This window comes from Bidens hawaiensis, unplaced genomic scaffold (assembly GCF_021521415.1).
Source record: "Bidens hawaiensis isolate Kalapana, Puna unplaced genomic scaffold, B.hawaiensis_p1.1 tig00041557_1, whole genome shotgun sequence".
Lineage (NCBI taxonomy): Eukaryota > Viridiplantae > Streptophyta > Magnoliopsida > Asterales > Asteraceae > Bidens > Bidens hawaiensis.
In genome coordinates, this window is record NW_027497342.1 from 1 (window position 1) to 13524 (window position 13524).

At 36.2% G+C, this 13524-nt stretch overlaps 2 protein-coding genes and 1 pseudogene across 2 annotated transcripts; 2 read left to right on the forward strand and 1 right to left on the reverse strand.

Moving 5' to 3' along the window:
• The first annotated feature begins 1389 nt into the window (after positions 1-1389).
• Positions 1390-3074, forward strand: LOC143592948 (UPF0481 protein At3g47200-like; annotated as a pseudogene).
• Positions 3075-3757: 683 nt separating this feature from the next.
• LOC143592950 (UPF0481 protein At3g47200-like) lies at positions 3758-5283 on the forward strand. Its single transcript, XM_077072723.1, has one exon. The coding sequence runs from the start codon at positions 3899-3901 to the stop codon at positions 5258-5260; it is 1362 nt and encodes a 453-aa protein (XP_076928838.1). The 5' UTR covers positions 3758-3898; the 3' UTR covers positions 5261-5283.
• A 1317-nt stretch (positions 5284-6600) lies between these two features.
• Positions 6601-13129, reverse strand: LOC143592953 (phosphomethylpyrimidine synthase, chloroplastic). Its single transcript, XM_077072726.1, has 7 exons — positions 13032-13129; positions 10715-11033; positions 9989-10116; positions 8543-9369; positions 7899-8254; positions 7449-7775; positions 6601-6819 (listed from the first exon to the last, which is right to left on the reverse strand). Exons 2-6 carry the CDS (start codon positions 11020-11022, stop codon positions 7451-7453), a joined length of 1944 nt encoding a protein of 647 aa, XP_076928841.1. The 5' UTR covers positions 11023-11033; positions 13032-13129; the 3' UTR covers positions 6601-6819; positions 7449-7450.
• Positions 13130-13524: the final 395 nt, after the last annotated feature.

The window sequence follows — 13524 nt, forward strand, 5'->3', positions numbered from 1 at the left end:
TTCCTAGTGTAAACACGAAAACATGAAAAAGACATGAATATAGATTCTTCCACCAAAATTCCAAACATATAATTAAAAAATATTTGTTATTTAAAAAACCCTGAATAAGTTAGTGACAACAGATTAATTAAAAAGCATACTTGTTTCAACTAATCCAAAATATGGTGATACAATTCGTTAACATAAACTAAGCGTAATGAATTAGTATAAATGTATAATTCGTCTAAGTTTCACCACTCTACCACCTTATCCTCCTCACTTCATATCAAACCTCTAGCAACAAGAATCGTTCATAAAATAGCAAAGAAATATGATAAGATGCTAACACTTTCCACTCCATTGTTTTCAACAACCCTTGGATGGGCTTTGGAGGATCTCACACTCAAAACCTTCCAAATGATTGCAATGAAGCAAACTCATATAAATACCCAGTTCTTAATTTTCATACATATAACATATGATCATGAACTCAACATAATTTAGCACTGGAATATTCACTTTCTTAAGGGGAAACCCCAAAATGGTGTTACTAATGACGGGATGTTATATTAAATATCTAAATGGTTATTTAAAACATTATAAATATAAAAAAAATAACTTTTATGACAAAATATTTGAGTACATCATAAACCTTTAATTCATAAACTAATCTATCTTTTCAGCTCATGTGAAAAGTCATGGGAATCAGTGGCGGATCCAGAAATTTTTTTCACGGGGTGCACTGTTTTTAGATGCTCCAATTTCGTAGAGTCGGATATAAAAAATTCGGGTCGGTTTGATGGTTTGGGCCGGTTCAGTTCGGGTATGACTGACCTAATATCTGTGCAATGTATCAAATCCCCAAAAATCTAGTTAAAGAAGCACATAACTGTATGTTATGTTGGTACACAATTGTGTTGAAAAACAATTATTAGAATCTATTATCCAAGTGTAATTAGCTTGAAATTACATAAAGTTGATCTTTATGATTCAACAATTGAGTGTGTAATATTTATTCAAAATACTAGTTACGCAAGGAGTCAAACAAAAAAGATTTTAGCAACTGTATAAACTCTTTAACAATAATTAAATGCTGGAGTAAATATGAATAAATTTTAAATACAATAGCCAAGTACCTAACATAACATATAAAAATAGAAAAACAATCTAATTCAAGAATCGAACTTGAGACATGAACATTAATAGCCAAAGCTTTTGCCGTTCAACCACTTCAAGATTTTAGTTAAGTGGTGCACTTCAATTTTATAAGGGGGTGTACTCCAGATTTTATATATAGAGTTAAACTATTCTTTCGAAACTCGGGGGTTCCCGTGCAACCCCTTCTATCAACGTAAATTCGCCCATATGGGGATAATTACTTTATATATAAATTAAGTTAGGAATACTATCTATTATAATATTCCAAACTTCATTTGTAGACAAAGCTAAAGTTTTAAGATTCTCTAGTTCAGACTTAAGTACCTAGAACACATCTTATTTATAACATCCTTGCACCCATACCATAAAATAACACTTGCTTATGATCTCATATTCACCAACACTAAACCAGGAAATCCAAAAATATCAGTGCCACACATGACCACACGCGACATCGAACTCGCTAATGGAGAACTCGAAGACGAACAATGGGTTATCGACTCGATTATCAATGCCAACCACACTTCTCCATCGTCATCAACCACAAGAATCTATAAAGTTCCTGAAATGGTAAGAGAGACCAATGACTACCAGAAACACTATGTTCCAAAGGTTGTCTCAATCGGTCCATACCATTTTGGGGACAAGAAACTCGAGTCAGTCGAGAAACTGAAGCCTGTTTTCACAATGAGGCTCCTTTTAGATAAGGAAACCCTAAGAAGATTGTACAAAAAGCTCGGTGAACCAGAAATGGTGCAAGAATTAAGAAACTTCTATGAAGAAAACACGACATCCGTATTTTCTAATAAGGTCTTCACTAAGATGATGTTGTTGGATTGTTGTTTTATCTTGTATTACATTCAATACATTTTTGGCGAGAAAGCTGAAAGTTGTCCGGAGTTAAAAATACATGAGATTGTCTTTGTTCATCAAGATTTGTTCTTGTTGGAGAACCAGATTCCTTTCAAAGTTATAAACGAGGCGGTGAAGTTGTTGAAGATCGATTGTTTAAGCAAGATTAAACCGTTCATCAAAGGCAATATTTTAACATCTGGGAAATCGAAAAGAAAGTGGTTAGAATCAATACTTTGTATCCGAAATGATCAAAGTTGTCGAGAAGAACATAAAATGGAGTTATTCGACAACGAACCTGACCACATTCTCCATCTTCTTCATCGTACTTTTACTAAAAAGGTTAACGCTTCCAAGAATAATAATTTGAATCCAAGTAGGGATTCATTTCAAGCCAAGTGACACTATGTCTTTGGCTCATATTAAGTTCATTAATGGCAAGTGGTGGTTTTCAGCAGCTGTTGAACTCCCTCCAATAACCGTGGATGATTCCACCAAGCCTATGCTGTTAAACTTGATAGCCTACGAAATGTGCTCGAATGATGAAGCATGGGTTACATCATATATATGTCTTCTTGATTCTCTGATTGATCAGCCTGAGGACGTTAAGGCTCTTAGGAAAGTTGGGGTGCTTGAAAACTCGCTAGGGAGCGATAATGAAATTGCGAAATTGTTCAATGAGATAGGTACGGATTTGGTACCAAATAACTTAGCATATTTGGAACCTAAGAACAAGATACAAAGGCATTATGAAAGTTGGAGTAACACACTTATTTCCCAACTCAAGCATGAATATGTGAAGAGCCCATGGGCATTTTTCGCACTTCTTGGAGCTTTGATAGCTCTTTGTCTCAGTAGTGTTCAAGCTTACTTCACTGTTTGGAGTCCCAAAGGCGATTGTGATGATCTTTGCATGCTTTTGAAGAAGAACCATCACTTATAAGAGCGAATGAATCAACGGTTCTAGCTTATTAAATTTTTCGTTGTGCATTTGTTATTTATTTGAGTGTAGCAAATCCTATGCTTATATTTTCTTGAATAAGATCACATTTGTTTTAAGTTTTCTTTTATGTCGTAGTGATCAAAAGGCAAGATAGTAAAGTCAGACTATTGTATGAATCTCTAGGTTTGACACTTTTACTTAGTGTTGGACTTTGACGTTACCTAAGTAACACTTATGACATAATCCATCAAAATTATTCCAAGGCATTAGAAGGAATTCCAGGATGGCCATACCGTTTTGATAGAGTAAAAGATACTTTATGGAATGAGCTTGACTATCGGTTCATTAGTAAAAAACCTTCTCTGACTTTTGAATTGTCGAAGCAAGAACATATGCAAGAGTTGAAGCATCAAAGGGAGAACTAGAAAATTTTCTAATAGGAGATAAGGGGTTTTTTTCTTAGCGATATAAAATTTGACCGCCGTGAAAAATGAAGTCACCAAATACTAGCCATGTTTTACAAATACTACATTTGGTCATATACAGTTGAACTAATTTGTAAAGTTTCACAAAAATGATATAATATTGATCGACTGATTTTATCGTTAGGAAAATATTCTCAATTTAATGAAACAATATCAAATTATTATTTGATGATTTTGTCTCAAAAGAAACCAAATAAACAATTCTTAAGGACTAAAAATTGACAGGCACATGATACATGTGAAGTCCCATGCGTAGCATCCACATGAAGCAATCACTTTGTGAGTAAATTATTCCATACTTAAGTCATGGTTCAAGTTAAGGATATATCTTTAATTAATCATTAATTTACACAAATCTAAGTTCGTTTTACTTTGCATGATTCTTAATTACATCACTATAAAAACTTGGTGCTAATCATAAGTGTTAGTAACATACATACCCTACTACATATCTAACCTTAAAAACATCAAAGATCCAACAATGTTGAATGCCACCGATACTACACCTACACCAACCTTCGAAGATAGTAACGAAGACTGGTTTCGTTCGATACTGAAAGCCAAGTCACCGCCTACTCGTACAACTCAAATCCACCGAGTTCCTATGATCCTAAAAGAACACACGGATAATGAGAAATATTATCTCCCAAAAGTTGTCTCTCTTGGTCCATACCACCATGGTAAACCAAACCTCGAGTCGGTGGAGGGGTTTAAATCTCTCTACACAAACAAACTACTAAAAGGCAACCAAGATTCGATTCGCGATTTGTATCATAATCTTGAGGAAATGGTTCAGACGTTGCGAGGATATTATGAAGATGATGTTGATCATCTCTCAAATGACGAGTTCACAAGAATGATGCTGCTAGATGGTTGTTTCATTATGTATGTTATTGAGCATATATTTTTGAACAATGAAACGGATACTCTCGGCTTAAAAAGCCACCAAATCATGTTTGTTCAGCAAGACATGTTTTTGCTCGAGAATCAAATCCCATATCGAGTGATAACTGAGGTGATGAAGTTTGTACCCGATGAAATGTGGGATTTAAAGATCAAAAGATTTGTGGACGACAATATTTTAGCAACAGAAAGACTTGGAAGAAGGTCACGAGCCAATGCTTCTGTCACTGAACAAAAAAGTATCACCGACAGAATATCACCAGCGAAAAATCATCTTCTTGAGCTTTTGCAAACTAGGCTTACAAAAGAGAAATCTTTTGGTCCATGCGCGAATGACAGGTACACTTTTCGTAACGTTAATGAGCTTATAGAAGTAGGCATTAGTTTCAAGCCAAGTCGAACTAGGTCTTTGGCGCATATTAAGTTTACTAAGCAAGGATTTTGTGCAAGCCTAGAGCTTCCTCCCATCACTGTGGATGACTCCACAAAACCTATATTGTTAAACTTAGTAGCATATGAAATGTGTTCTAATGATACAAATGCTGCATGGGTCACCTCATATATATGTCTTCTTGATTCGTTGATCGATCATTCTAAGGACGTTCAGGTTCTCCGAAAAGCTGGGATTCTTGACAACCGACTCGGGAGCGACAAAGAAGTTGCACAACTATTTAATGAAATAGGGACAGATCTTGTGCCAAATAATTTTGCTTATTCAGTTGAAAGGTCTGGTATTCAAAGGCATTCTGGTAGTAGGAGGAATACATGGATGACACAACTCAAGCATGAGTATATCATGAGTCCTTGGGCCTTTGTTGCACTTTTAGTTGGACTTGTGGGTTTGTTTCTTAGTAGTGTTCAAACTTACTTTAGTGTGTGGGGTATTCAAAGCCATTGTGACAGCTTTTGTTTGTATTTAAAGAAGCATCATAAGCCATGATTGTATTCTTAAGTAGTACTGTTTCATAAAACTATTTAATTAGTTTTCATGTTTGTTCTTGTATTGTTCTACAAATTAAAGTTGTTAAATTGCTTAAACAAGACATTCATTCATCACATGGCCACTCGCATTCGGTACTTCTTTCGTGGTGATTTATGTTGGATATATAGGAAATGTAATGCATTTTTGCTTGTTCTATGGCACGCACTATCACACGTGGCCATTATATTTCCAATTTTAGTCGTTTCAAGCTCAAAAGATGTAATAACTCAAGCTCAAGCTAACTCGAATTCTAGTCATCGTATATGCATATCTTGCAGACTAGTCAAGCTTTTATCTAAGTTGTGTACAATAATCCTATCACGAAAACCCCATAAGCTATTAAATTGATATCAAGCCTAGTAAAGTTAGCGTTCCCACAATTTATAAAGAAAAACAAAACGTATGGTTGCCATCTCAAGCTTAAATATAGTAGTTCGCAATATAAACGAGCTTAAAGTCTTGAACCCAAACTAGACACACTGCGCGCTCTTCTATTATATAAATACAATTCTATAAAAATATGATATATAACTGTGATAAAGAGAAAAAGGATCGTCTATATGTTATAGTTGAATAATAAACAAGCTAGACCCTAGCTTATTAGATTACACACGAGCCGACTCTATGATTTAGAGAGAGACCTCTAAATGAGTCGAGCTCAAGTTCTCTTATGTTGAATGAGCCAAGCTCGAGCTGAACCGGGATCAGGCTCGGCTCATGGACACCGCTAGTACATAACATTGTAATTGGTCCATTTTGGATCCTCAAATAAGTCAAATGACTGACCAAAATGTATTTGTAATGCATACATTTTCCTAGATATCTGATGCTACAAATAATGCATTAGTAATGTTAGATTATGGATTTTTTATCATATTTAACACACTAATTACTTATAGCAAGAAAAAGACAATAAGTCGCGGGTCAACCCACTCCAACTCGGCTCCTTTGACCAGTCACCCAACTCGCGAATCCAAAAATTTAACATCTATCTTAATAATAACAACAACCAACCTCGTTAGTCGTTACCTAAACTTTGGAATCGGTTACTCGGCCAGCCACACAAGAAATGGGAGCATGATCATTCATCATCATAACGTGCCTACATAAAGAAACAAAAAAGCACTCTCCCTACGCAGGCATTATCCTGTTCAGGTTCTAAGGGACTTTCTCAGCCTGAAACTGCCAGTCACCACCAACCGACAACATGCGGTGGCTCGATGCTGCTAGCAGATTCAAACACCCCCGGTGCATAACTTATGTCAATACCATTTAAATAAGGAATGAACACAACAACATATTAAAGTTTCAGATAATAAAAGCTTCAATATTAAAGTTCAATTACTACTAGCACACCGCAAATTTAAACGAGACAATTGTTCGGCCTTTCACTTATTCAATACGATAATAAAAACTATGTACTTACCTAGTACTTGAAATGAGGATCTTGAACTTCAGTTTATGTTAGGCCGACTCTTGCAGATAGTCCAACATGATCATCGATTTTCGCTTGCTCTCTGAAATAAAATTATAAAAACAAAATATTAGACAAAAAAAAGGTGGTTCCGGGTCAACCCAACCTAACATGTACAAAATCAACTGTTTTGACTTGTTGCCTGACTAGTCTATTTTAAAACCTTTAAGAGACATCAATGAACATCCAACGATCTTTTTATGCTACTTTGTGTAGGGCTCTAAACGAACTGAATTGAACCAAACCGAACAAGGCTTTGGTCATGTTCATTCATTTAACTTTTATCGAACAAAAAGACAGTTCACGAACACATAATTGCGCATGGTTTTGTGTCCATATTCATTCATTAATGTTATTAACGAACACGAAATTGGCACGCAGGTAATGGGTCAAAACAAGTAAGGTTGGGCATAAAAAATTATCCAATGCTTTAACTTTTTCATAAATTATTTATATGCCAAATATAAATGCATTATTTCACACTTTTAATAATAATCTAACTTTCTTTAACAAACTCCTTAATTAAATATATATTTCTGTTTCTTTCCTAAAGAACATTTTGATAATAATCTAAAGTCGAAACCGCCAAACCGTTAAAACCGAACCATTTCGGCCCGTTTTATACAAAATTTGACATGTTAAAGATAAAGCATGACACGAACATCAACTAACCTTTATTTCTTCATAGCCTTGATGTACGATTCTGGCAAGTAAATCTCACCACCCGCTTCACCATGTTGTTCACCGCTAATGGTTTTCTTCGCTGCTTGAAACTCGGCACTCATCGCATCCATCCCCTGTTGAACCGCCTCTTCTGCACTCCCGTACCCATGTTCTTGCGCATACTTCCTCACATCTTCGGTTATCTTCATCGAACAGAACTTGGGCCCACACATGGAACAAAAATGTGCCACTTTCGCCCCGTCAGATGGTAATGTCTCATCATGAAATGACGTGGCGGTCATTGGATCAAGTGACAATGCAAATTGGTCCAACCATCTATAGACACAATGTAACACATGTTAGAGGTAGTGTTATGTAACCCCGTCTCTTGTACAAACGCTAATTACAATTATCAATACAATTTACACCATTATTGCACACGCTTTAGAGTTTAACTACCTGAACTCAAACCGGGCTTTGCTGAGTGCGTCATCCCACGCTTGTGCGTGCGGGTGGCCTTTGGCTAAGTCAGCTGCGTGAGCAGCTATTTTGTATGAAATGACACCGGTTTTGACATCGTCACGGTTTGGTAGACCGAGGTGTTCTTTTGGTGTGACGTAACATAAGAGTGCGGTTCCTAAGGCTCCGATGTTGGCTGCACCGATTGCGGAGGTAATGTGGTCGTATCCCGGGGCAATGTCAGTGGTTAATGGGCCAAGCGTGTAGAAGGGTGCCTCATTGCACCATTCGAGCTGTTTTTTCATGTTTTCGGGAATTTTGTGCATCGGGATGTGTCCCGGACCTTCGTTCATAACCTAAAACATTTAAAATGCGGGTCAGTTCATAGCCAAAATAACCAACATAACCGAACCCAGCGCAAAACTGAAGGTTTGGTCTTATGTTTTTCAATAACCGAATTTTCGGTTCATTATCGGGATATAACAAGAAAAAAACCTGAACCGAACCCGTAAATACTAGAAAAACCAACTTTTATCATTAATTTAAAATAACCAACAAAATAACTGAACCCAACCCAAAAACTTTAGAACCAAATGATGATGATGATGATGATGATGATGATGATAATAATAATAATAATATACCTGCACATCTTTCTCCCAGGCTCGACGAGTCAACTCACCCTGAGTCAACAACTCAGCAAACTGAGCAGTATCATTAGCATCATAAATTGACCCGGGCCTCAACCCATCACCAATAGACAAAGCAATATCATACTGATTACAAATATCAAGAATATCATCCCAATGTTCATAAGCAAAGTTCTCCTTATGATAAGCCAAACACCATTTTGCATGAATCGACCCACCACGTGAAACAATCCCCGTCATCCGCTTAGCTGTTAATGGTATATACCTCAACAACACACCTGCATGAATAGTGAAGTAATCCACCCCTTGTTCCGCTTGTTCGATCAATGTCTCACGGAAAACCTCCCAAGTCAAGTTTTCAGCAATGCCATTGACTTTTTCTAGAGCTTGGTATATGGGCACAGTCCCAACGGGTACTGAAGAGTTACGAAGGATCCATTCGCGGGTTTCGTGGATGTGTCGGCCCGTGGATAGGTCCATGATGGTATCTGCGCCCCACATTGTGGCCCATTGGAGTTTATGGACTTCTTCTTCTATTGAGCTTACAACAGCAGAGTTGCCAATGTTGGCATTGACTTTGACCAAGAATTTTCTTCCAACAATCATTGGTTCCAATTCAAGGTGCTTTTTGTTGGAAGGAATAATTGCACGACCACGTGCCACTTCTGATCTCACAAATTCAGGGTCCAGATTCTCACGGGTTGCACAGTAGAGCATTTCTTCGGTTATGATCCCTTGCTTCGCGTAGTACATTTGGGTGTATCTTGGTGGGCTCAACTTCTCCCTCCTATCGATCCAATCCTTGCGTAATTTCGGGAGTCCTATGTAGTAAAGTTATACAGTTAATTAGATGAAGTAAAAAGTATACAGCAAGACGAATGGGCCAAACGGGTCACTTTTAGTATAGGCCCAAACGGGCCAGGTAGGCTTGGGCTAACCCACACATTTTCCATTTTTATATGTATTTAATGTGTTATGAATGATTACAAAATAATGTTAGCACATTACAGTAGGAATAATGGGCCAAACAGATCACTTCTAGTACAGGCCCAAACGGGCTGGGTAGGTTTAGGCTAACACATATTTGCCCATTTTTATAAGTAATAAGTGTGTTATTCATGGTTACAAAAATAATGCTAGCACTAACAGGCCAAAAATATCACTTTTAGTATGCGCCCAAACGGGTCAGTAGGTTTGGGCTTACCCACACATTTGCCCATTTCTATAAGTAATTAATATCTTATTAATGATTTTACAAAAATAATGTTAGCACAATACAGCAGGACTAATGGGCCAAACAGATCACTTTTAGTATTGGCCCAAACAGGTCGGTTAGCTTTGGGTCAAAACTACCACAACATCTAATAGAATGAGTTTTAAAATCAATAAGAGAATAAGCTAAAACTAAAACCGAGTGAAAGTTGGAAACTTTTTGCATACCAACTTGAGGGCTTATGTTTTGTGGACCACTGGTGTCATATGTGTCAAAATGTGGCTCATCCCCTGCTAGATGGACACGTCGAAATGGAACTTTAAGAACATTACCAGATCCCTCATGAACAACTTCCCTGTATGACAATTCAGCAAAGAATTAATATTTCAACCCGTCTTCAAAACGGGTCAATTCCAGTTATGACTTAGAATCATCTCTTACGGATCAAACATGAACAAAAATTTTGTAATGAAAAGCTAAACAGGAAAGGGTTCAAACTGGTCCAAAGTATCCCAAACTGTACTTTTACAACACAACCTCATCCTTTTGTCAAGAAAGTTAAACTATTGATATTATTCAAACAATGTCTTTTTCTTAATCATATTTGGCACACTGACTATTTAACAAAAAAAATTGGACAAATTTGGCTTGACCTGTCTTGACATCTATGTAACTGTCGTACGTTTGACCGGTTACCCGACCCACATCGTTGTAACTATCGTACATAAGCAAATTATTACGGTTATGCTTTCTCTCTTACAAGTCAAACTAAGGAAAATTCAAGAAACAAATAGGTAAAATGAAACAGCTCAAAATTGCCCAACGTGTTTTTTTCATGCATAAACCTCCTAAATCATATTATTCAAAGACAATTAGAGTTAACTGTACCAACCTGCACACACAAAAATTATGAACCTTTTTTATGGATAAAACTATACCAATAAGCAAATTACCTAAATTCTTTTGTGCTTTGTGGAAAACATTGTTCAAAGGATGGAAGTGGAAGAAAATCAGGGGCATTCGGGTCAACTGTGTTCTTCCTTTGCTTAGTTTTCTCAGCATTGGTTGATGGAGGGTCAAAGGTCAACGTGGCCCGAGGCACCATGAAGCCTACTGAGCGTGTTTCCTTCTTCAATAAGTAGGTAGTATCAGCAGCCACATCAAAAACAGGCAAGAAAGCAGTCTTTTGGATCGTTGACACGCCAGAATTGTTGATGTTTTTAGACATAACTGCCGTCAAATTAGCATGAATCGAAGCCATTTTGAATGAATCTGCCAAAAAGACATATTCTCAATTATATAGATGTTGCAAAGTATGAATTCGAACATGCTGAATGGCAAAAAATCAGTGGCGAAGCTAGGACATAACGTCGAAGGGGGCGGGCTCAATATTTCAGACAATAACAAATAAATTTACATTATGTATAAAACTTTTTGACCGAAAAATGATAAATTTACACTACCAAGCGAAAAAACGGAGGGGCGTGAGCCCAGCTAAACTACACCCATGAAAAACATCCTTACAATTCTAAGAAATACTTAAAAGCATACATCTCAAATTCATACTGGAAACTGTAAGGTTTATCCAATTAAAGCAAAAGTTAACAAAATGGAAAACTTTTAATAATTTCAGTTATTAGAGTAACGTCTATAACGAGATCAAAACTAGGGTGTGCATGATGCCAAAATAAATGCTCTGCAACTGAAATAACCGAAACTAACCCAAAACTGATGGTCTGGTTTTATATTTTACCTAAAACTGTATTTCCAGTTTGGTTTCGGTTTGGCACAGCGAAAACCGAACCCGTAAACCCAAAAAAATGTCTTTTGTAAATGAATTTTGGATTCCTTTTTATTTTTGAATGTTTAGTAATTTATAAAAAGCTAATAAAAAGTGTAGACCAAAAAGTTTAGAGTCATCAGTTTATTATTAATCAACAAAAACTTTCAGGCTTAAAGTTTCGCTCAAATTCATTATTTTGGACCATTTTAAGGGGCTGTTTGGCAATCAAGTGTTGACTCATTAAGAGACTTGTGTGTTACTGTTTGGCAATCAGTGGTAGAGTATGTTTGGTTCATTAAAAATACACCACTTAATGGGTCATGGAACCTCTTAATGGTTAAGTTTTAGAAACATACTGAATGATGCAGAGGTAGCTTCTTAAGAGAATCATTAAGATTTAAGAGGCTACCAAACAGCCAGTAAGGCCCGAAAATTTATGCCCAAATGGCAAAAACGAACCAATTGTGAATACCATAAAAGCCGCTGAATGGTTCTCAAAATCCAAATTTTTGGTTTTTGATTCGTTTTAAGCCCAAAACCAACCCAAACCAAATTACACACGATCCTATCAAAATGATCAAGACTCCGGTTTTTATTGTAGCCTTAGAGATTGGTCAATACAAGGGGACCAAAAGCAACTTTCATAAAACATTAGTTAAATTGTGTTTACGTAACCATTCTTTTATGTTTCATCTTCTTAAGACCTACAACATAAGCCCTAAACTACTAATCACCACAAAACCGCACAATAAGCATGATTAATCTGCCACCAATCAGTAAATTGATGGTATTAGGGCATTACTGTACAACAAATTATGTATGAACACTTTTTTCCCAAATGGTATCGTACCGAACCGGTACCGACCGAACACAATCGGTGCTAGTATCGTATTTTTGTTTTTTTCATGTTTTTAGTATCGATACCATTCAGTTTCAGTACCAAACCTAAAATATAGGCATGTATATGGTTTTTACACCTTTTTTGTATAGGTACTTTTTAGTACGGTACTGGTTACCGCCCTAATACAATCGATATGCGTGTCAGTATTCATTTTTTTCATATTTTCGGTATCCGTACCATTCTGTTCAGGTAGTTTCAGTGATACCGATCCGAAAATACAGGTACGGTATTCGATATGCATTTTCAGTATAGGTACTTTTTGGTAGGGTACATGTTAACGACCTTACACGATCGGAACCGGTATTGGTAATCGTTTTTTCATGTTTTCGATACCGAAACCAGATTAAAGCATTAAACAGAAATTCATATGCATGTAACACCATAACGAAAAATAATACGATAAACAAATATTAATTAATCCGTTTCAATCGACAGTCAGGTCAAATCAAATTATAAGAAAACGTAATTACATCTAGATTAGATCGATCGATTGATTGATATATGCATGCATGAATTCAGACGGTTAATCAAATGAAATTAATCATCAACATAAGAACAGTGTGTGTGAGAGAGAGAGAGTACTGACCAGAAAGCAGTGGTGATGATGAGTGGATGAATAGAATAGAATGTAAGACGAAGAAGATGGTAGTGAATGAGTGGGTTTAATAAACGCGCCTTGCCTTGCCTTGCCTTGAAAATAGTAGCTGATATTTTCAAACGGTACCCTTGTTGGGTCAATTTTCATAGTTATTATTATTATTATTTTATTTAAATATATTTTTATTTTACTTGTATTTATGTCGTATTTAATGAATATGTTTTTAAAATAGTCTATAAATAAATTTAATTTTCACTTATTTTAGGAAAAGTAATAAAGTATTGAGGGTTAGCAGATTTTATTATTCTATTAAAAAAATTTCATTAAATGTTTTACGGGCTGAGATATGGCCCGTTTTCACGAGTTAACCCGAGCCCGATTGATGACTTGGCATGCATGGACCATAAAGAGACAAGAATGATATTTTTCCTAATAAGTGGAAATATGAGATATCATTGTAACATAATGTTGTTTACCAAGT